We start from the raw sequence: 23221 nt of genomic DNA on the forward strand, positions 1-23221 counted from the left end.
GCCATGCGTGTGCTCACAGATCAGTGCGTCACCGGTTTGTTCTGAATCACACACAGACAATGTTTATATGTCTTTAAATCACAGCATTTTGTGGATTCATAATCACATATGACCAACTTGCCATTTTTATGTTATTTTAATTGTGCAGCCCTGAAGGATTGTGAAATTAGTCTACTGATATGCTCTTTATGAAACTTAATGGCCAAATGATAGCACATTAAAGTAATTGCAATATTGACGATATTGGTACATTTTACATCGTCTGCAAAATTATCTCGATTATATCGTTAATATTCAATATATCCCCAAGCCCTAGTAGCAACCACCTAGTAACTTCCCAACAACAAATTAGAACACCCTAGCAACCACCTAGCATAGTCCCAACAACAAAACCCCCTCATCACCAGGATTGTAGTCGATGTTAGCCAGCCGTTCTAGACGAGCTCTGAGGCTGTTGAGGTTGGCTGGGTCTTCTGTTCTCTGCAGGATTATTATAAGCTCCTGCACGCTCTTACCAAAGGACTCTGGTGACTGGAGCTGTGGCATTGAAAAGAAAAAAGGAAAATGCATTGAGATGTGCAGCACAGAAGAATGACAACAGCAACACATTCAATCTAGAAACATAGAACATGATCTAACAACAGCACCGTTTTACAGTAATTTTTGCTACTGTATTCATTGATTTAATTCTTTACATTGTCATGTAATCTGATATTTCACTGTATGTGATGCAAGAAAGTGAACATGAAACATTTGATACCTTGTCTATGATTGACTGCATGTGAGATTTGTGGATGAGGTCTCCATACAGCAGAGAGGACCACTGCTCAGGCGAGATTCGCAGCCCTGCTTCCATGGCGATGTGAACGATCTGAGCATCATGCTCGCGTCGTAGAGCATCGTAAGTGCGAAACTCCTCCTTCAGCTGCATGAGAGAGGAGTCTTCATCTCGTTTGGTCACCTAAAAGGAGAGACAGTATGAATACTTAAAAATGTTGTAAACATTACAAATATAATTTAAACTACTGAAGTAATTCAGTATGCACACATCTGCATTTAAACTGAATTACATTTCAGTATATGTCATAACTTAAATTCTGAATATAAAGTGAATATATATTAATAGAAACTCTGAACACTGGAACTGAGTTGAAACTCGACATTTGTCTGTTGCTGGTGCACACATGGGACATGCAACTGAGCCAAACAGGCAACCTTTTATAAAGCTGTTATTGACTGTTGATTTAAATTATTTTATTTTGATGATTTGACATAACCACAGTAAATCAAGCTTTAATGAAAGATGCCAGATAATTAGCAAAAAGATCTGAAGATGCCTAGATGACTCTGAAGACATAATTAGAAATTCCCTCAGCTGACTACTCTATGTCCACCTAACTCATTTAAAAACTCATTTTATTACAGAGCTGGCTGGAATACTTGATACTGATTGATCAATGGCGCCATCTAGTGGTCTGATATTTTTCAGTATAAACCGCACATCCACAAATCAGACCGCTATTCCGGGTTTAGCGAGCCATCGTTCCTGCTTCTCGGATCACACTGCGACCTCTACAAGTAAGCTAATAAAATAATTTAAACTCAAATCAATGTTCCATGTGCATTAATTTATTTATTAGGCAAGCAGTGTTGTAATAAGATACACAACGAGCAGTCAGACGTTCAATTATTAAAAAATTAACACCAACAGAAATCTGATGCAAAACAGAGGTGGATTTAAAATGTTCAGTGATTTCTTTCTTTTCACATAATTACATAATTTAAAGGTGAATCAATATTATATGTTCATGTATTTATTTATTTGGTTAGTAGCTATGTAATAAGTGAGATAATGTGCAGTCAACCAGTTGTTATCGAAAAAATAAAGCCCTTCAGGCTGATACAAGACCCTGTCTGGGTTCATTTTGCGATAACAACCGGCTGACTATACATTATCCATTACATAATACCTAATTTCCCTGGCTGGGCAATCACTCATTTGACATAAGTGGATGACTGACTTTATGATATTCCAAATCGGTGCATCCATAAAACAAGTTTTTTTTTTTTCCATTTCAATGGGTCTAAGAAGTTCATGGTAATTAATCATTTAATGTTTGAGTTTAAGGATATTTTTGATACATTTTGTTAATGTGCTGGGTCGCCACTTGATGTCCAATGTAAAATCTGGGTGCTAAAGCAAAACCAGATAAGAATGACAAACAACCACAGGACATGCCAAATTGTAAACCAATCTGAGGCGTCATGTGTTTCCATTTTTAATATAAGTGAGCAGTAATTTTAGCGCAGTCGTTGTGAGGAGCTGTTTATAGATCTGACCTTAAAGCAGGAGGCACGATACAGCAGCTGAACTACATGACCAATGCTGGTCTTGGACGCCTGAGGGAACCGTGCCTCAAGTTTCTGAACCACAAACAACACCAGAACCTTCCGAGACAGAGCCGAGCCATCCTCAAGGGCCAGCAGTACCAGTTTCAGAGCGTCTTCCTGCATGGCTGCAACATACAGTATGTGAACAAAAACACATAGTTAGTGTTGAGAGTAATATGCAGTTGATGATGTCTGAGGAATGAATGTACTGTATGCTCAGGTGTTCTCAGACTGGAAAACTCAATATGAGATCAGATGAGAAAATCAGTGTTTTCCCAGTCAGAATCTGCCCTATGAGTAATCATCACTGACAGCAGAGCATAAACATTTCCTTTATATGTATTGCAGGAATGTGGCAGATTATTTACATTTTGCAACATAAAGTATTTATAGCCACAAAAAATCTCAACTCATTAACAGGTTTGTAAAAATGTGTTTTCAGAATGATAAAATGAGGCATTGCAAAGAGATGTCATGACAAAATGTGGACATTTGAACCATGGACTTACCAGGTCCAAGAAACTGACAGCCGCGTGCCCGCACAGCAGCCCAAAGATTGGCTGAGAGCTGCTGTGGGTTCTGGTGTTGTAGGATGAGTTCAGTGATGGTGCGCTCACCCAAAGATCTGCACGCACGGATCGCCCGCATACGCCCTTCCTCCTCAACCAGCTGGCAGTTCACAAGGGTCACCAGCTTCCTCTGCATGGGCCTACTTAGTGTGCACTGACTGAGGTTAACTACACCTGTGTGAGAGAGGCATATACATATATTGCTATACAGGAACAGTGGTTCTAACCCTAACTGTGAGGCGACAAAACACAAGTTGATGGTCCAGAAGTGTAAAGAGGAAAAATTTGTCTTCCTTTTTGATATCACTAAAAAAAGACTATGGTACTTAGCATTCATAGTGATATATATATATATATATATATATATATATATATATATATATAATCTATGCATTCTGTATATATTTTTTTTAGTAAATATAATATAAAATGTATGTTTAATTTAATCTATTTAAATGTTAGCATATGTGTTATTTAATAAAAAAAAAACATTATGTGGGTTTTACCACAGTACCATGTTTTTAGTGTGCTGCTGCTCGTTTTTGCTGGTTTTACTCTGCACTGTACCATTGCTAAACGTCTGTGCATATTACAAATATTCAGGGCCCCTTTTTTACGTCTTAAGCGCAGCACTATGCGATAAGTCATATATGCAAAGTCAGTGGGCATGGCCATGAAGTTTTGATATTTTCGCGCAAGTATGCGCTGAGTCCAGCCGCAAGTGCATTGTCGAAATAGTGTATACAAAGCGCTAATCGGCTGGGTCAAGAGCAATTTAATTTTGAGGTTCTTCTCCAGTTATTGTGCCATCTGTGTTCTATTATATATTCCATTTTATGTCAAGCAACATTGATATTCATAAAGACAGCCTATTAATAAGAATTTGGTAGTGTAAATGGGTTGTATGTAATGCATTACAAGAATAGTAATATGAACCATTTGTGTCTTATGTTCTTTCACACAATACTACATCCTTGCTGTGAACTCTCTCCTGCTTTGTCTGCCATCGTTCCAGTGTTGTGGAGTTTATCTGTGAAATACTACAGAGGATGTTTGTGTTTCCTCCTGCCTCCGAACCGCGATATATGTGTTCTCTATCACCCTGTTTCACCTGTGGTCTTGACGGATGTTACGGGACACTTGAAACATGTTTTGCTGCTCTCCCGCTGTACACTGTTTTATAGTGTATATTTGTTATCTGTTTCGCTGTATAATGTTCTATGTTTTATTTCTGTACATTGACCTTACACTATACAAGGCGCTAAACAAAATAAACATATTATTATTATTATTAATCATACTGATCTACCGACACACAAATCGTGACTAGTATTAAAAGTGATTGATAGCTCTTTGATATCATCTGCTGGTAGAATCTCCAAATTGCAGATGCAGTAACTGATTTTTAGACTATGCACGATTAGATGTGATTCTCAAACGTCTAAGCCCAATGACCTATTTCTCAGGAAAATCATACACTACTCCCACAGTTTGCATGCATACACCCACAGATAGCACAAACATCCCCACCCATGGCCACTTGTGCTTTGCGCTGCTTCAAAAATTTTGCTTAGATATAACTTTGCGCACAGACTTTGCGCATAGCGCTGCGTCTAGCACGGTCCCGAAAATTGGGCCCATATACTGTTTTCCAGCCCTGCTGAAAGAAATACCTTAAAACAGTCTAAGCTGGTTTCCCTCTTAAATAACACCATCTTGAACCAGCATGGTCTAAGCTGGTTAAAATTGGTCTAGTTGGTCTCCCAGCTAGTTTAAGATAGGCCAGCCAACCAGCTTTTTTTTTGCATAGAGTGCATTTCATTGCATTAATTGATTCTAAAATACCTGCATGCTACTCTTTTATTTCAGAAATGTCATTTGGGTTACAATGGGTTTTTTTTTTCCTACTGACGTAAAAATCTCCAACCACAGAGAAATCAAATGTGCACACACTGAACAACAGGAAATGTGCTGTACTAACCTGAGCTCATTCAGCCACAAACCTGAACAATAATGCAGCAATCATAGGCAATCTTTTTGTGATGATCTACCTGTGTAATACACACACACTTACCTTTTCCACCGCTGATGTGTTTGAGATAGAGTGCCAGCTCCTCCACACACATTCGGCACACTTCGTAATGTCTAGTGTCTTCAACACTTCCCACATTTACAATCTCACCCTCTGGCACCTGCAGATAAAATATATTGTCATCTATTAGACCATGACAACTGCACCAAAGACAAGCAATAATGGTCAAAAAACACAGTTAAATGGCAAAACGGCATTAATCAACTGTTTTGGTAACTGATGCTATTTCGTACAATTTTGTACATTTGCATTAACACTGAAATGTACAATACCGATGTATTGACCAGAGTTGGAATATAATCTTATCACAAGTAATCTAATTACTTTCTTTAATGCAACTACTTTTTAGTACAAAAAGTAGTTTAACACATTACATTTTAATTTCCTGTAATCAGATTATTTACTTTTAAATGATTGTAAGGGAGAAACGTGTGGTGCTGAGTTTATAACTTGTGAGTGACAATGAAAAAGGAGAAAATATAGAAATAACTTGAATTTATTAAGCGGAAAAAAAACTTTCTACGAAAGTGTTTTAGAAAGTAACTTTCTAAGTAATTAGTAATGTTTTACAATGAAGTAATCAGTAAAATCATGAATCTGATTACTTACTATTTTAGAGAAGTAATTCATTTGATTATATAATTTGTATTTGTAGTGGATTACCTTTTCAAGTAACTTTCCCAACATTGGTTTTGACAGCACCTTTTAACGTCTAGAGTTTAGATGCATTCAGATGCTTTGGAGTTTAAAGATTCAGAAGTTTCTGAACAATTGTGACCACACACTCACAAACACTCATTAGGACATGCGTGAAACACACGTTAATGTTAAACCATTAGATTGATGGTGTTTCACTTGTATCTCATCCTTGTTGAGGTTAATGATGATAATTAAGGACACGTCCACATTTGTAATGCCATGTGATAGACTTCCAATTATTTCAAGTTTTGACTCACATCCTTAATTCTTACCATCTTGATTAAGCACTCACAATCAGGAATCCATGAAATCTTTATCCTTGTTTATTACTTGTTTAATACATATTCATATTTCTTCCATCTTTACAGTAGTCACTTCGTTTTTCAACAACTTATTCGTTGACTTACTTTAACAACTTTTTACTTTAAAAGCTTGTATTATTCCACACTTCGTCGCTTCACTATGTCCATCAGCACTTAGCTCTTCACTTACCACCCCCTCCCTCATGAACATGCGCAGAATAACCAAAATACATTATCCAATAGCAAATGAGATATATACAGTTGTATAGAATAAAGAAATAAACAACATTAAATGTCTAAAAACACAAAGAATTATAGTAATACATTTAAATAATACTAATCAGAAATATGGCTCCTACAAAATTAATACATTTTGTTTTTGAAAAAAAATATTTTTCTATATGTTTTGTCCTTCCGCCACACTGAGACGGCGTTTTCGTCCAGCAAAAACTGAGCTTTTCGAAAGTGCTCTCCCATGTGGATATATCTGAAAACTGCGTTTTCGCATTGTAGTGTGGACAGGGAATATGAAGCTATTTAAAATCGGTGACATATTTTTTGTCATGTGACCCAGTCCATTCAACCCGAAACAATCAATAAGGTGGCTCATGTTGTAGCGCCGTTGTTGTGCCTGCTAAAATGTTACTTTGTACAAACTTCACACTGCATTCTGTCAAAGGCAATGGGAAGTTTACTCGGAACTGTTGTCCAACTGCAGAACACAAGGACAATTGCACTCCAGACCATGAATGGAAATTACACAACACAATGTTTCATAAAAAATTTTTTTTTACATGCGCAGTAAGGGGATTTAAGTGTTTTCATACATTTCAGCGTGGATGAGCAACTTTTGAAAATGGTAGTGTGGATGGAGAGCGATTAGAAAATTAAAAGCCATTTTCAAATTGAGCTGATTAATGTGGACATCATCCAAAGAAAGAGAGGAAATTATCAAACTTAAATTCTTAGTCCCATATCCCAGTATGGGATTGTTTCTGAGTATTGAACTGTTTCACCTGCAGCAATATCCTTGTAAAGTTTTCAGAAATTTCAGCTTCAACCAGTAGTCAAAGGATTCATATAGATTTATTAATCTCTAAAGCTGTAAATTTGTAAAAACACTTCCATTTTAAATATAGATGTGGTGGTGGGGGCGTGGTTCAGCACTGGCTTGTGAATGGAGAACGAGATCAGGAGATGAGAATCTCTCTCCCGCATTGAACACTAACAGCTGTTTGTCACTGCAGTGAGAGTGGAGACGGGCTTTAAGAGCGAGCTGGATGACAGTGAGGGGAGAGAGAGTTCCGAGATACAAGCCGAAGAGAGTGAAAAGCATGTTTTTGGAGTAAAATTTTAGTTTAAAATAAATATACAGTTTGAGTTGGAATCGCCTTATCCCACTTCCTCCTTTCCCCTAACTATGAACATTGTTACACTGGTGCCGAAATCCGGGAATAAGGGATGAAGAAAGCAGCCAAGGATACCTCACATCTGGAGGACATTGTCAAGACTCTGCCACCATGGATCCCTCACCTCTGGAGGACGTTGTCAAGAACCTGCATGCCAGCATCCACCAGACACAACATCAGGGCCTTCTCAAGCCGCACACCAAACAGGAGCAGCGATTCATTGCACTCCTCCAGGCCAAAGCGGAGGATGTTCCATAGCTTGCTGCACCAGGAGGATGCTGCTGCCACGACCCCGGTCCCCATGACCGCCCCGCCCCAGGTTCCGCTTGTCAAGATGGGCCCCCAAGATGACCCAGAGGCCTTTCTGGAGCACTTTGAATGGACAGTGGGGGCATGTGGATGGCCGAGCACCCAGTGGGTGGTCCGGTTAATTCCACTTCTGTCCAGCTAAGCCCAACTCGTGACCAGTGTACGCTGACTTGAGAAAAGTCATCCTGCAATGGGTTCACCTTTTGCCGAACAGCTGGCTGAGCAACATAACATCAGAGCTATCATCGATCTGGTGGTACTGGAGCAGTTTATTGCTCAACTTCCGTGAGTGATGGCAGAGTGGGTCCAGTGCCACCGCCTGGTGTCGCTCCAAATGGCCATCCAGCTGGCAGAGGACCACATAGCACCATATTTGGGAGCCGGCGAGCCCAGAGATCCTTCTCTCTCTCTCATTCTCTTGACTCCCCTCTTCCCCCTGCTTTCTGTCCTATTCCTCCTCCCCGGAAATGGGACAAATGCCCTGTGATGGAGTTGGAGACGTTGGTTCCACGATTATCATGTATTGACCATGACGATTCAATTTCAGGGGCAAAAGCATAGTGTCGAGGCTGCGGTTATTTCGCGCCTCACTCAATTTTGGACATGAATTGGCCAGCATTTTCCACATTATAAAGGGAAATTTGTACGGATGGGTCCTGTAATAGAGCGTTTCAGTGTGGGATTTGTGATGTGCTGGCTGGGGAGGCGGAGCCGATGCCAGTTACCTAAATTCCACATCAGGATGAGGTATGGGAGGGGAATTTCCCTTAGAGGATTTTGCACAGGGGATTTCCTTCTGGAGCAGACGCAAGAGGATACTCTTAAGCATGCCTTGACCAAGTGAGAGTGATTGATAGTCACCGTCTTCAGCCAGACATTGCACTCGCCTATCTGTACTTTTCTATTATAAATGACTGGTTGTATCGAGTGATGCAAGATGCTCAGACACAACCCAGTTATTGATTCCGAAGAACTCATTATAATCCAATGGCGGGTCAGTTAGTGCAGGAAAATACACTGAAGCATCTAATGGCCTGTTTCAACTGGCCGGACATTTGCGGGGATGTTCGCAGAATGTCAGCATGCTGTGAATGTCAGCTGGCCACCCCAAGAGCCTTTGCGCCCGCCTCTTTTGATCAAGGTCCCCTGCAATAGAATTAGTATGGACCTCGTCGGGCCATCGGAGCAGACGGCATGCAGGCATCGTTTTTTGTTGGTTCTGGTGGAATACGCAACACGATATCCGGAAGAAGTGCCTTTGCGCATCATCACGACATGTAGTGTTGCAGAGGCACTCTTCAGAATTATCTCCAAAGTGGGGATTCCGCACTGTGGAGTGGTGGTGGTGTAGTGGTCTAAGCACATAACTGGTAATCTGGTAATCAGAAGGATGCTGGTTTGAGCCCCACAGCCACCACCATTGTGTCCTTGACCAAGGCACTTAACTCCAGGTTGCTCCAGGGGGATTGTCCCTGTAATAAGGGCTTTGAAGAAAAGTGTCTGCCAAATGCATAAATGTAAATGACCAAGGCACTACTTTGATGTCACGTACAGTATGAAAGCTGTATGAATTATTGGGCATTAAATTGATTCTGACAAGCGTGTACCACCCACAAACAGACGGCTTGGTCGAACAGTTTAATAAAACCCTGAAAAACATAATTCGTAAAATTGTGCACAAAGATGCTTGGAATTGGGATACGTTGTTTGAATCCCTTATATTCGCAATTCGAGTGGTCCCACAAGCCTCCACGGGGCTCTCCCCATTTAAATTATTGTATAGGTTGCAAAGAGAATTCTCGGACGTGTTCTCGTCCCTTTCCGGTCTTACATACCCCATAAAACACCATACTGAAACAAGGGGTAGTGGTACGCAGTCATCCCTACCGATTACCCAAGTACAAAAAAGCGTTTGAGAAGAATTAAAGTCCATGCTCAAGGGGACCCACATGACGGCATTCGAAGGGCAGATGTGTGAGAGACAACTCTGAGCACTTTGCTAATTTTTTTAATTCATTTCATGATATAATCTGGTGAAATTCAATACACCCAGTTTCACATTTGCTATTTGAGGTAATCAGGGGAAAGAAGTCAAAATCCTTGGGCTCTGGAGAAAGACACTTACGTTTTTAGGAAGAAAGTCCAGACAGGCCTGTTGACCGGGTACTCGAATTGGGTGGCGCAGCAGGAGAAGAAATCCAGTGTCAACTGTCCAACATTTCGGTGATGCTGACAAAGGCAGTTGCTGACTTGGAGGATCTCGCTGTAATATGTCAATCGAGTTAGTCATAAGAGTGGCAGATGCTGCGAAACGAATAGATTATCTGGAGTCATCGGAAAGGGAATGATCCGCTAATCCGCCCACGACCAAGATAGACTTGTAAATTGGAAGATTTGGAAAATCATAGCTGAAGGAATAATTTGCGGATTATTGTAATTCCTGAGCATAAATAAGGCAGAGATACAGTATGGGGAAATTTCTGGATGAGCTCTTTCCGAGTCTGCTCGACATAACAGTCCATAAGTAAGAAATGGAGCGAGCTCACAGAGTCCCGGCTCGGAGATCTGCGGAGGGAGACAGACCACGATAAATCCTGGCCAAATTTCAGAGATCATCCGATAAAGATCTCGTGTTGCGCCAGGCGAGGAGCAAAGGAAAGCTTTCTTGGAAGAATCACAATATTTTCTTGTTCCCAGACTTTGCGAACTCGACGAGAGAAACGTGATCAGTTCAAGGAATGCAAGAAACTCTTGCATCAATGTAAGATCGCTTTTGCACTTATGTTTCCGGCCAGACTGAAAATAAACACCAAGGATGGCAGCAAAATATTTACATGTCCCAATCAGGCAATGTCTTTTATCGAATCAATCTTGTGAGTGGATCGACTCGATGTGCTTACTCTGGCTTTCGAACGAAGCTGGGCGCCATTTATGTTTCTCTTTAGTGGCTGGAGTTTGTTTTGTTTTGTGGAATAACACTTTTCCTTAAAGAAACTTTGGCATTGACGGAAGATCACTTTTACAATGAAGTTCCTGGCCAGATTGAGAATAGACTCTACGGATGACCGCAAAATATCAACAATCCCACACAAAGGATGTCTTTTATAAAGTTGACGGACTGTATAAGTCATGGTATATACAGAGAATTAACCCGATCGAAATATAGATATAATACTATTTTGTTGTGGAAGGTGGAGTTTTGGTTATTCAGGGCAAAATACTTTGAGTTGGAGGACAAAGCAGGAAAACTTTTGGCTCAATATATAAAAATGTATTTTGCCTTTGATATTAATAATGCTTTTAAAGATTTCTACTTTGATCTCTATAGTTCCACATCTTCGTCTACTGATGAAGATATCAGAAACTTTGTGGAACCATTAGAACTTCCTAAATTGACGACTGAGCAAAAAAATTATCTTCATTCTGAGATAAACTTGGAGGAGCTTGATGAGGTAATTAACATTCGGTATGGACAAAAGTGTCCAGAATGTTTAAATCTGACATTTATTTGAATGTTGCCTCGAGCATATGGCAGAACACAAGATTGTGTATCGGTAAGTCCCCTTTCTGCTGGTCGGAGTGGATTGGGAGGGGGGCAGGTTACTACACCCAGTGACCTATATGAGAGTGGAGTGTTGATATCGTTTGAAAAACTGGTTCAACATTTTGGGATCCCCAGATCTCAGTTTTATAGGTATGTACAACTGCGCCACCTGCTTTGTACAGTTTTTTTGAGTAGCATACACCCCCAAAAGTGGCAGATACTCTGGGAGTGGTGATTACTGCTTTTGGAAAAGGTCATGAGGTAACAGTGTATTAATCCCTGCTAATTTAGAGTCTGGGGGACGGAGCTTCAACTTCTCTGAAGAGCTTATGGGAGAAAGATTTGGACTTGGTATTAGAGGAGGAAATGTGGATAAGGATTCTAAACAATCCTTGTCTACATCTAGAGATGCAAGGGTGAGTCTGATGGAATATAAGATTTTGCATTGATTATATTGGACCCTCTCTAGATTGTATAGGCAGGGTTTAAAAGACACACCCACTTGTTGGCGATGCCAGTTGGAAGATGGTGATTTAATACATGCATTCTGGGCATGTTTCGAGAATTCAGGAGTTTTGGTTGAGGTCCTGGGCACTCAGGTTCTGTTCTGTCCCAGGCTTTTTGTGTTGGGGGATGGCGGTTTTTGATATAGCCGATGGGTATGTAAACAGCTGGGTCCTCACTGGCGTGATGATCGGGAGACAGATAATTTTTAGGGGATGGAAATTGACAAGCGCTCCCTCTTTTTATGAATGCTGCACCGAATTGGGCAAGGTATCGTCGTATAGACGGCTTGGCAATTCGGCAACATATGACAGGAAATGGGGCAGGTTTTTGGCCTTTTTGGAGGGTGCTCAGTGACGACCTGTGGAGAGAGACATTTTGTTTGGTTTAAGTATATCTTTTTTTCTTTTGTCTGTTTTTTTTGTCTGTATATATATATATTAGGGCTGTCGATTTCACGCATTAATTCAGTGTGATTAATTTTATTAAAAATAACGTGTTGAAAAAAATGAATAGCAAATGCCCCCGGATTGTAATAAGGAGGTTTCCTGAGAAATGCAAGCTTGTAGTACCACCTGTTTACTCCAGAGGGTAGTAATTGAAATTTCAGCTGTGTGGCAATGTGCAGTTTATACAGTGGAGAAAACAACCAGACAGCACAAAACAGACATTCGTTACGTTCTTGAAAACATCTGATGGAGCGCAAATTCGAACTAAGGGATCTCAAGATTTGTTCTAAGTATTAAACTATATTTAACTTGACACAGTGACCTAAAAATTTTATGTTTATGATGCAACGCACCTGAAACGCTACACAAGCATGTCAGATGCTTGTTGAAATTGATATTATGGTAGTAAACAATATATTGTATTCTAAAGCTGCTTTTTGTATGGCCTTATCAATGATTAACTCTTCTGCTACAGGAATGTAAAGCATTTTAATTATCTGAGTATTTTTATATATATTCAGGGGGGATATACCACTTTTTTTTATTGATTCAGTGTGTGTATGTTCTGTTTGTGTAATCCTGTTTTTTTTCTCGAATCAATACAAATCATATCAATATCAAAAAAAGTCCATGCTCGATATGGGGGTAATAGAAGAATCCCACAGTGACTGGGCCAGCCTGGTGGTGCTGGTTCCGATGAGCGATGGCTCGGCCCGTTTCTGTGTGGATTATAGAAAGTCAATGCGGTGTCTAAATCTGACGCTTATCCAAAGCATCGTAATGATGAAATGCTTGATCTGGATTTAATGTAGGGTTATAGGCAGAGCCCCTTAATACCAATGTTCCGTGAGAAAACGGCTTTCTCCACACCATTTGGCTTACACCAATTTGTGACCCTTCGGTTTGTTTGGGGCTCCAGCTACATTTCAGCACCTTATGGACCAAGTCTTCAGACCGCACTCTGTGAGCGCAAATCAGGATAACATCATTATATACAGTAATTATTGGTAGCGGCATATGCAGCGGACCGGGATCTGAGGGTGGTTCTGAGGACGCTGCCATGGGCGGGATTCACAGCGAACCCTAAGAGGTGTGCAATTGGATGGGTGGAGGTATGGTATCTGGTGTTCCACTTGGGTCACAAACAGGTGGGCCCCCAAATTGATAAGACTGCAGTGGTTGCGGCCTGCCCAAGACCAAAGACCAAAAAGGAGGTGAGACAGTTCCTGAGGCTGGCTGGCTGGCTATTATAGGAGGTTTGTGCCAAATTATTCAGAAGTCACCAGCCTATCTCACTAAAAAGGGAGCCCCAGACCCGGTCCAGTGGTCGGAGCTATTCCAACAGTCTTTTATGCAGGTGAAAGCTGTGCTTTGTGGTGAGCCATTGTTACATGTTCCTGATTTTTCTCTCCCTCTTGTTGTACAGACCAACATGTAGGACAGGGGGTTGGGAGCTGTTTTGTAACAGGTTGTGAAAGGGGAGGAGCAATTGGTGATTTACATCAGCCGAAAGCTTTCAGCGAGAGAGGCGAGGTACAGCACTGTTGAAAAGGAGTGTCTGGCAGTCCTCACCCTTCAGTACTACCTCCTGGGATGGGCTTTCACCCACTGTTAAGACCACGCCATGCTCCAGTGGCTCCATCGCATGAAGCATACCAACGTGCAGATCACCCATTGGTATCTGGCTCTTCAGCCTTTTATGTTGGAGGTGGTCCACAGACTGGGGGCTATTGCAGACTTTCTCTCCAGAAATGAGAGGGGGGGGTGGGAGTACTGGGCAGGCCAGATGGCTCCCTGGCCTGAGTTGGGCAATGGGGTATGTGTTGGTGGGGGCATGGTTGAGCGCCAGCTTGTGAATGGAGAGCGAGATCAGGAGATGAGAACGGTAAGGATCATCACCTGGCAATGATTGTCTCTAACAGCTGTTTGTCATTGCAGTGAGAGTGGAGACGGCTTTAAGAGCGAGCCGGCTGCCAGTGAGGGGAGAGAGAGTTATGAGACACAAGCCAAAGAGACTGTACTGATCTGTGTCTGCTGAAAAGTGTGTTTTTTGAGTGTGTCTGCTGAAAAGCTTGAATTTTGAGTTTAAAATAAGCATACCATTTGAGTTGAATTCGCCATCTCCCACTTCGTCCTTTCCCCTAACTGTGAACATTGTACAGTAGAGTATGCTGGTTTTGTACATTTCTGTAACTATCCAAATGTACAAAAACATTTACGTAACCTTAAGTACAAGTATCTAGGAATACTTATAAGATCACCCAGGTATTTTTCACCCATGATTAATTTTTTCCACAACCCAGAGTATCCAACAATAGAGAGGTTAAGGACATACAGATAATTGTGTTTGGCCGATCCATGGATTTCAACATGGCAGCCACCATGAGGTGGGACCACAATTATGTACAATAAAACCTCTTTTTCTGGGCCACTGATTTGACTGAATTATGTTGTAAATATACATCACTTTATGTTTGATAAATTGTTTGCTAATTTCTTTAGATGTAAAAGAAACTGTTAAAGACACTGCCAATAATACTTTAAATGGAACACCACTTAATTTTAATTTCAAAACACTCACATCCAAGAAAATTACTGGATGTCATTAGCTATTTAAAAACTCTACAGCTATCATATCAATATTTTAGTATGCCAGACTCACCAGTGCCCCCACCAGCTGCAGGAGGGCACAGTTGACAGGCAGCATGTCAATGTCAGTGCTAATGGCCGTCTGGTCAAAGGGACAGGCCTTGCGGTGCAGTTTGTGCAGGCAGGTCTTGCAGACGGTGTGTGAGCAGCCCAGGCTGATGGGCTTGTGGCAGCTAGCATCAAACTCATTGTAGCAGATGGGGCAGGATAAAAACTCAGTCCATTGTGCTGCCTGCACCGGCATCCTGTAACCTCAAGGTGGAACTCTCACACTCAGGTTGATTGCATGTTGCTACACCCGAACACCTTAACCACACCTAGAGGAGAGAAGAAGACATTGAGTGATGCTGTACAAGATCCTTTAAGTTCCTTTAAACTTAACTTAACTTTAGAAAATATCTATGAACTATTGCTTCAAATAAATTTGAAGAGCTTCAGGTTACCTCTGTGAATAAATGATAGACATAGCAATATACTGATCTGAAGAACCTGTAATGTAATGTAATATATAGACATTTTCTCTATATATTCAAAATAGGCTGTGTCTCAAAATTCAAGTGTGCTGTCTACCTTTTGGAGCCTCATAAGCATGTTTGAATCAACCATTTATAGGGCATGGTAGAAGCGTTCTATTGATAATCACTGATGCGTAAAAACATTCAAAATGAACATTTGAAAAGAGCCCAGACTTACATTGAAGGAGGGACACAAGACATATCTAGGGATCAGAATATCTATAAAGACATGAGATGAGCTGTTATGACTTACCAGTAAGCAACCACCTGGCAACCACAAAGAATAACTTAGCAACCACAGAGGTGAAAATAACTGAGCAACCATCCTGAACAATTACCAACTGTATAAAAACATAGTAAAAACCAAACCATTCCGGAACACCTTCCCAACCAATTGGTAACACCTTGGCAACCACCATAAAACTTTACTCCTTTCTTGTTAAATTGCTCTTTCTCTCTCTCCTCACTCTCTATATCTTCCTATCTCTCTGGTGACATTTTGTGTTATCATCACACCTCAGCTCCAGGAATTCACCACCTAAAACTAGCAAACTAGTTTACGCTAGTTTATGATGGTGTTCAGCTGGTCTCCAAAATCTTCCAGTCTGGCCATGCTGGACTTCAGCCAGTCTAGCTGGTTTCCAAGGTCTTCCGGCCTGGACAAGCTGGTCTTCAGCTGGTTTAGCTAGTTAGACAGTTGGTCTCCCAGCCTAACCAGCAGACAAGTGCTCAAATCCCCTAAAACCAGTAAAAAATATCAGCCTGGCAAGACTGGGAGACCAGCAAACCAACTTTTTTAAGTTGGCTGATTTAAGCTGGTGATCAGCTAGTTTAGCTGGTCTCCAAAGTCTATCAGCCTCACCATGCTGGACTTCATTCAGTCTAGCTGGTCTCCCAGCTTGTCTAAGCTGGTTAAAAATGTTTTTCAGCTTGTTTAGCTGGTCAGGAAAGAGAGGTCTTTCAGCCTGGCCAAGCTGGTCTTCAGCAGGTTCAGCTAGCCTCTTAACCAGCACCCCTATTTTTGAGAATTTTCGGAAAATGACATACCCAAATACAAATGTCTGTAACTCCTAAACCATATGCTCCACATTCATAACTCTGATATTTTTTTAAACTAGACACTTGAAACTTTGTTACCCAAGAGTCATATTAATTCAAAAGTAGCATAGGAACAGAGTAAAACAAGGTCAAATTTACATGAAAGTGACTCACGATTTCTATGAATGAACTTCATTTAGGGAAAAATGTATCAGACTTTTATGTTAAAGGCCTGAAAACACCATAAAGATAAAACTGAATGTCTGACCATGTTCTGATTCAAATTTGAAGATGATACTCCCAAAAATGTAGTTTCTGTAAGCTTTTATTCAGGGAAAGTCTAGGCGTCCTTTCCAAAAGGCCATTTGGAGACTGTAATCTCATATCTTGCTAGTCTTCTCCACTGTAATTTTATAATCAAAACCATCTTCACCTGACTTCTTGTAATCCTTTCCTTCCATTTTTGTTATATTATATGCATCATAAATATAATGTGTGTGTGATATAAATATTATGTCTTTATGTATAATATACAGCTATCACCTAGCTACTCGTGTAGCCTCGTGTCTTTGCTAGTCATTTTATAATCAAAAACATGATATGAACAGAAAAACTGCCAATACTTCATAAACATAAAAACTCAAGACGATGTGTTTCAACTTAGCGATCTAATACGGGATCGAGTCCATGGAGAAACATCTCGTGTTACCAGCTTCAGCCCGGCCCTAATGACCGCAGGTTCTGACCCGTGTGCAAAGTTTCAAGAGTTTTTGAGCATGTTAAGAGCCCCAAAAGTGCCCGTAAGTCGTAAAAAAAAAATAAAAAAATAATAATAATAATAATAATAATAATAATAATAATGCGCTATGCGTAAAATGACTAAGAGCCATGCAGTGGACGCACTTGTATTAGACCTATGTATTAGACAGATCTTCTGAGGTAAACTAAGCAAACTGTCAATCACTTCATTCGTGTTTTAGTTGGTTAATACTCCCATCCATCAAAATTTTGCTGACAAGACATTGGGTGGCTTTTATCCAGTCAAAAACCGAGGTGCGAGAGTGACAGGTCCCGCAGCCTGTTGTTGCGCTCCCTTCATATTTTGGTCATTACAGAGCCTCTGATTGAAGGAGAGAAACAGGGAATGGCTCATTTTATCAGAAACAGTCCAAACTACGGGGAGAGATGGTTTTTGAACATTGGAATACAAATTAGAATCGATATTTCATTGAAAGTGAACATGATGGATTACTCTAACTGGAAGCTCATGAAAACTGAGGAGGATATTTAGTTTTTTTCCTATTTTTTTGTTGTTTTGGATTAAAAAGTGGGATGCATTTTGAAGAGTAGACCCTTACATTGAAATGTATGCTGGTGTTTCTTGGATTCGATCCGAACTGATCTGAACCATAGGAGATGAAAGATAAGTATTGCCGTTCATTTTGTTCATATTTACAGGGTCGGTCTGTCAGCATTTTATTGAACCCTTTCCTCTCTGGTGTATTGATTGCAAAAACAAGTTCAGAACGTGATTCTTGAGTGTTTTAGCTTTCAAATGATGCATAGTTTATGATAGTTGATTGAATATTTGTTATAAAACAAAGGTAATAAAATTATAAACACCCCCCCAGGGCCCGCCGGCGCCCCCCTGCTGGTTAACAGGCTAGTCAGCCTGTTGGTCTGCAAGCCTAGCCAGCTGACAAGTGCTCAGTCCCCTAAAACCAGTAAAAATATCAGCCTGGCTAGTCTGGGAGACCAGCACATCAACTTTTTTTGTTGAAAGGTTGGCTGGTTTAAGCTGGTGTTCAGCTTGTTTAGATGTTTTCCCAGGTCTCCCTGCCTGGCCAAGTTGGTCTTTGGCTGGTTGGCCAGCTGGTATCCAAGCCTGACTAGCTGAAAAGTACCCCAAACCTCCCTAAAACCAGCAAACAGACATACTGGGAGATCAGCTGACCAGTAAACCAGTTTCGGCTGGTTTAAGCTGTTTTTTGGGTTTTTTTGTAGGAGGGTGGACACTGCAAAGAGATTCAGCTGTCATTTTAACTGCTGTTAAGACAGTAGCATGTGTAGACCAAACCCCTGATGTCTGTTTCTCTAGGAAAAGCCTTGGTGACACTTCATGCCCTGTCAATGCAATGAAGTAATGTAAGAGCCCCCAATGCTGTTGAGAATCAATCATTTGTCTGACAGAGAGAGACTCAAAGCCTGTGGCCATGTGGGCAGACTGCTCAACACACACTGCACGTTTCATTATCACACTCTTTAAAGTACAAGAAAAACGTTTCCAGCATCCACATTCCTTGTTAAGGGACACAAAAGAACGTCTCCTTAATAATAGCTTATCTGTTTGGAAAAGTAAACAATCTCAATTATGTTTATTTGCATTTCTCAGTTGGACTTATAAATGTAATAAGACAGTAACAAGAACATTAAAGTATGTATTTTTTTGCATAATGTATGCTTATGTAGCTTACCCTTAAAACTGAGCGGTGCACATATTTTAATGTTCATGTTAATGTTCATGTGGGGGTGCAAGTGTGTGCAGGATTATTAGGAATAGGGGGTTTCTAATTCTGCCTGGTATTGACTCTTTAAGCACATTTCCACAGGACTGCAACCCTTGTGTTGGAACATCCTGTCCTTGTCATCCCCAACATCTATATCTTCTCTCTTCCATACACACACACAGTTTTGTTTCCACCAACAGCCAAACATTCTAATGGACAGGCCGGTCAACCCATTAGGTCACATAGGCGAGCGCTTAGGGCTCATTTACTTACAATTCATTTCTATTTACTGCATTCAGTCATTTGCCAGTGATGAAGAAGGTCAAGTGCGAGTGCAAGTGCATTCTGTGAATGATTGTCTACTGCAGGTAAAAATATTTTCTATATAAAATTGTATCAAAATACTAATATTACATGAAAGCACTTAAAAGTACCAAAAATAACCAAGCCAATAGCATGTTTATTGGATATGTTCCATGGAGTATACCATATAAATACCATGATACATTCTGTACAATGATGTTGTATGGGGAGATTTGTATTTATTTATTCCAAAAGCAGCAACAAAGCATTAATTTATGGTGCTTAGGAGCATAATTAGATTATTTTTTTTTTTTGTAGCCTACATACTGTATATTGTGTAGCATTAATAAAACTATGGACTAAAAACATATTGACACCTTTTCACATTACACAGCACAAGATAAAGTTTATCTAAGATATCTTTCTCAAAAGCCTGCTGTAGCAGTATCGTGGTTCTGTGATGGTACAATAGTGTAAAACCTTGATATTTAGGCCTATATACTGCTATACTTTCATATACTTTCATCATTACTGGGGAGTCTGGGGCCCATCAAGTACAGTACACTACAAATCTCCCTGCTGTGAAACATACTGTACAATTTGGCATTTGGCACTGTACTAATTAATGTAGAGTGCCATTATAAATCAATGATATACAGTTATAACAATATAAATAAAAAGGGTGACTTTCATGCAATACTTGTCAAATAGTAAGCCATTTGAAGTTTAACATGTTACAAATGCTTTATTAATACTTATACATCCTTATATTCATAAAAAATATGAAATGCATTAATTTATGATTTAAGTCACAATGTAGCAAAATAGACTATTATGGTGAGATTTAAAAGGGGGAATATGCCATTTTGCTACAGTCCACTTTGTGTTTTAATTAATTACTAAAATGTCTTGACCATGTCATGTTAATGTCAAAAGAATGGTTTTACCTAATCCTACTTAAAATCCTATGCAAAAACACTTTTCAGGTATTTATGCTCATTCACAGCATCAGCATATATCAAATAATTAAACCTGATGTCCATTAAACCACACTAAACGTTTGTGTTTATGAAGATGTGTTATTAAACGTTTATAACATGTAATACTACTTGGCAGGTAGTGCATAAAAGTTACTCTTGTTAAGCACGTTGTTATAATCACATTTCAATTATTTAAAAATATGTAAATGAATTATTAGTCATTAATGGACACCTTTAGAATCCATTTACAAAGGGTACACTAAAGTGCTATCAAAAGTTTATATGGCTCACTCTGATCATAAACAACTTAGTGAGAGTTCTCCATTGTAACTAGTGCATATACTTTCAAGAGAGTGCAACTGTTTAAAGGAATAGTTCACCCAATTGAAAATTCTCTGACCATTTACTCACCTTCATGTCATCCCAAATGTATATGACTTCCTTTCTTCTGCATAACACAAACAAAGATTTTTAGAAGAATATCTCAGCTCTGTAGGTACATACAATGCAAGTGAATGGTGGCCAAAACTTTAAAGCTATAAAAAGACCGTAAAGGCAGCATAAAAGTAATCAATCAGGCTCCAGTGTTAATTTCCATATCTTCAGAAGCAAAACAGAAGGTGTGAGTGAGAATCAGATAAATATTTAAGTCCCTTTGTACTATAAATCTCCACCTTTGACCAGCCCCGACCAGTATGTGGCGATATACAGAAAGAATGTGAAACGCCAAAAAACAAAAGAAGAATGTTACAGTGAAAGTGGAGATTTATAATAAAAAAGGATTTAAATATTGATGTGTTTCTCACCCACACCCATCATATTGCTTCTGAAGACATGGATTTAACCACTGGAGTGGTACGGATTACTTTTATGCTGCCTTTATAAGTTGTTTGGAGCTTTAAAATTTAGACCACCATTCACTTGTATTGTATGGACTTACAGAGCTGAGAAATAAAAAAAAAAAAATAAAAAATAAAAACAAAACTTTGTTGTGTTCTATAGAAGAAAGAAAGTCACACACTTCTAGGATGTGTGTGACGAGACTAAACAGACGAGACTAAACAATGAGTAATAAGAGCATTACATGGTGTCTGCATACTGTAAAGTGACAATGTGTTACTTCAAGGAATGATTTCTACATGAACCTATCCTTAAAACTACTTCAATTGGTGTAACCAAATGTATTCAGGTTTATTAGTAATATTAAACCATTTCTTTGATTTGAATAGAACCAGTTAATTAAGATGTTACATCACATGGACCACAGGCTTACTAGCAAATCATTTAGGTGTATCACCTCCAAAGTGCATGGGAAACTTTGGATTTGGGTTGCTGGTAGGGTCAAAATATTGATTTATAAATTACACCAAACTATGACCAATTTTGTTTAGTTGCTTTTTTTAAATGATTAATTCGTTCAAATAAATGTTTACAGTATTGGTGGCCAACGTGCTTCCTACTAGGTACAGTACAAATTATCATAATGAAACTGAAACTGTGAAATTGTATGTGTGAAACTACTGTGTTGACTAGGCTATAACTTGGTCTTCACATTCTAAAGCATTGTCAGTTGTTATTAGTGCCCAGTCCACTAGAAATTAATTATCATTAGGCCTACACTTTGGGTGGATCATATGAATGAAATGTAGAAATCAAACAAACAAACAAACAAAAAACAACAACAAAGACACACACACACACACACACACATAATTTGTACACGGAAGTGTTTGAGCGCGAATTGCACTTGATGGTGTTGTGCAACTTTACTGATAGCTGCGCGCCTATCTAAACTTATTCTAGTGCAGATAAACTTTATGTTGTTACAAATAAAGCGGCTGGATCTATGGCAGGTTCACAAAGTCAGGGAAAAAAAAAATATAGGCCTATATATATATATATATATATATTTCGGTCAATAAATGTAATACATATTTTAACATAGGCCGACGTAGCCTAACATCTAAAATAATGTGCAGAATGTTTTATATGGTTCCACGTGCAAAAGCCTTAGAGTAACTACAGCCGTGCAGCGCGCGACATGCTGTTGCTCATTCATCACTGTCCATTGGTTGATTTTGACAGACAACCTAATGACTTTTTGTTTTCAGGGGGAAAAGTCCGGAAAATATTGTGTAAATTTTATAGAAATTATCAATAATAATTTCGCGCGCAAATTGAAAGCAGCGTGCGCTGCTCCAGCAGCGTTACTCAATTATCCTCAGCAATGCTGTCAAAGTCGCGCTACTCGCACTTACCTTAGGCGATACATAGTATCATCATAACAGTCCATAGTTTATGTGCACTTCGTCATTAACACGAAATTCTTCATCGTGTTTCAAATATTCGCAAGACAGACGAACTTGTTTTTACCGATTTTCCGCCTTTTTTTCCCTCCAGACATCACACATAATCACGTATGTAATTTCCCGACATTTGGGAGCGCATTCCCTGTCAGCGCGGCATGTTCAGTGCGAGCAAATACACTCCCATCACGTACTGTCAGCGAAGTTACGAATCCTACTATTGAGAAGTCTCTTTAATTAATATTCACGAGCAAAGCCTCAGCCATTGGAGTCTGAAAACAAGACGCTTGTGTTCTCTAATCTATATTCATGAGCCAAGTCCTCTCCATTGGAAGATAATAGGAAACGTTCTCATTACTTAATTAATATTCATAAGCCAAGCCTTCGCCTTAGTAAGATTTACGATTATGATTTAAAACCGATATCACTCCGCCGTGGAATCACGTAGTGTGTATTGAGCTGTGGTTGTGTTTGTTTGCATTTAAAATGACTCGGATAGATACTAATACTGTGACGTTTTTCAACACAATAAGGTGTAGGTTGTTGTTGTAGATTATTGTGCATGGTACTATTTTCATAAAGGGGGCAAGGATAAAGATGTAAAGGGGCAAAGCCGGAACAAGCCGCTTTTCGAGGCGTAGTCTGCGTGTGTTTT

The 23221-nt window shown here is 39.7% G+C and overlaps 1 protein-coding gene across 2 annotated transcripts in view; it reads right to left on the bottom strand.

Annotated features, from left to right (window-relative positions):
* The window catches only part of LOC127635687 (roquin-2-like), a 47983-nt gene extending 25276 nt beyond the window's left edge, over positions 1 to 22707 (bottom strand). Inside the window, exons 1-7 of one of the 2 annotated variants that reach the window (XM_052115896.1) lie at positions 22634 to 22707; positions 14931 to 15234; positions 5035 to 5152; positions 2901 to 3134; positions 2341 to 2516; positions 761 to 961; positions 405 to 537 (exon numbers count right to left, since the gene is read on the bottom strand). In XM_052115896.1, coding sequence (XP_051971856.1) covers positions 405 to 537; positions 761 to 961; positions 2341 to 2516; positions 2901 to 3134; positions 5035 to 5152; positions 14931 to 15161 — 1093 coding nt within the window. In that variant the 5' untranslated portion in view covers positions 15162 to 15234; positions 22634 to 22707. Of the gene's footprint in view, positions 1 to 404; positions 538 to 760; positions 962 to 2340; positions 2517 to 2900; positions 3135 to 5034; positions 5153 to 14930; positions 15235 to 22518 lie in introns of both variants that reach the window. The other variant, XM_052115895.1, reaches the window with a different exon arrangement.
* Positions 22708 to 23221: the final 514 nt, after the last annotated feature.

The sequence above is a fragment of the Xyrauchen texanus genome, chromosome 43 (assembly GCF_025860055.1).
Source record: "Xyrauchen texanus isolate HMW12.3.18 chromosome 43, RBS_HiC_50CHRs, whole genome shotgun sequence".
Classification (NCBI taxonomy): domain Eukaryota; kingdom Metazoa; phylum Chordata; class Actinopteri; order Cypriniformes; family Catostomidae; genus Xyrauchen; species Xyrauchen texanus.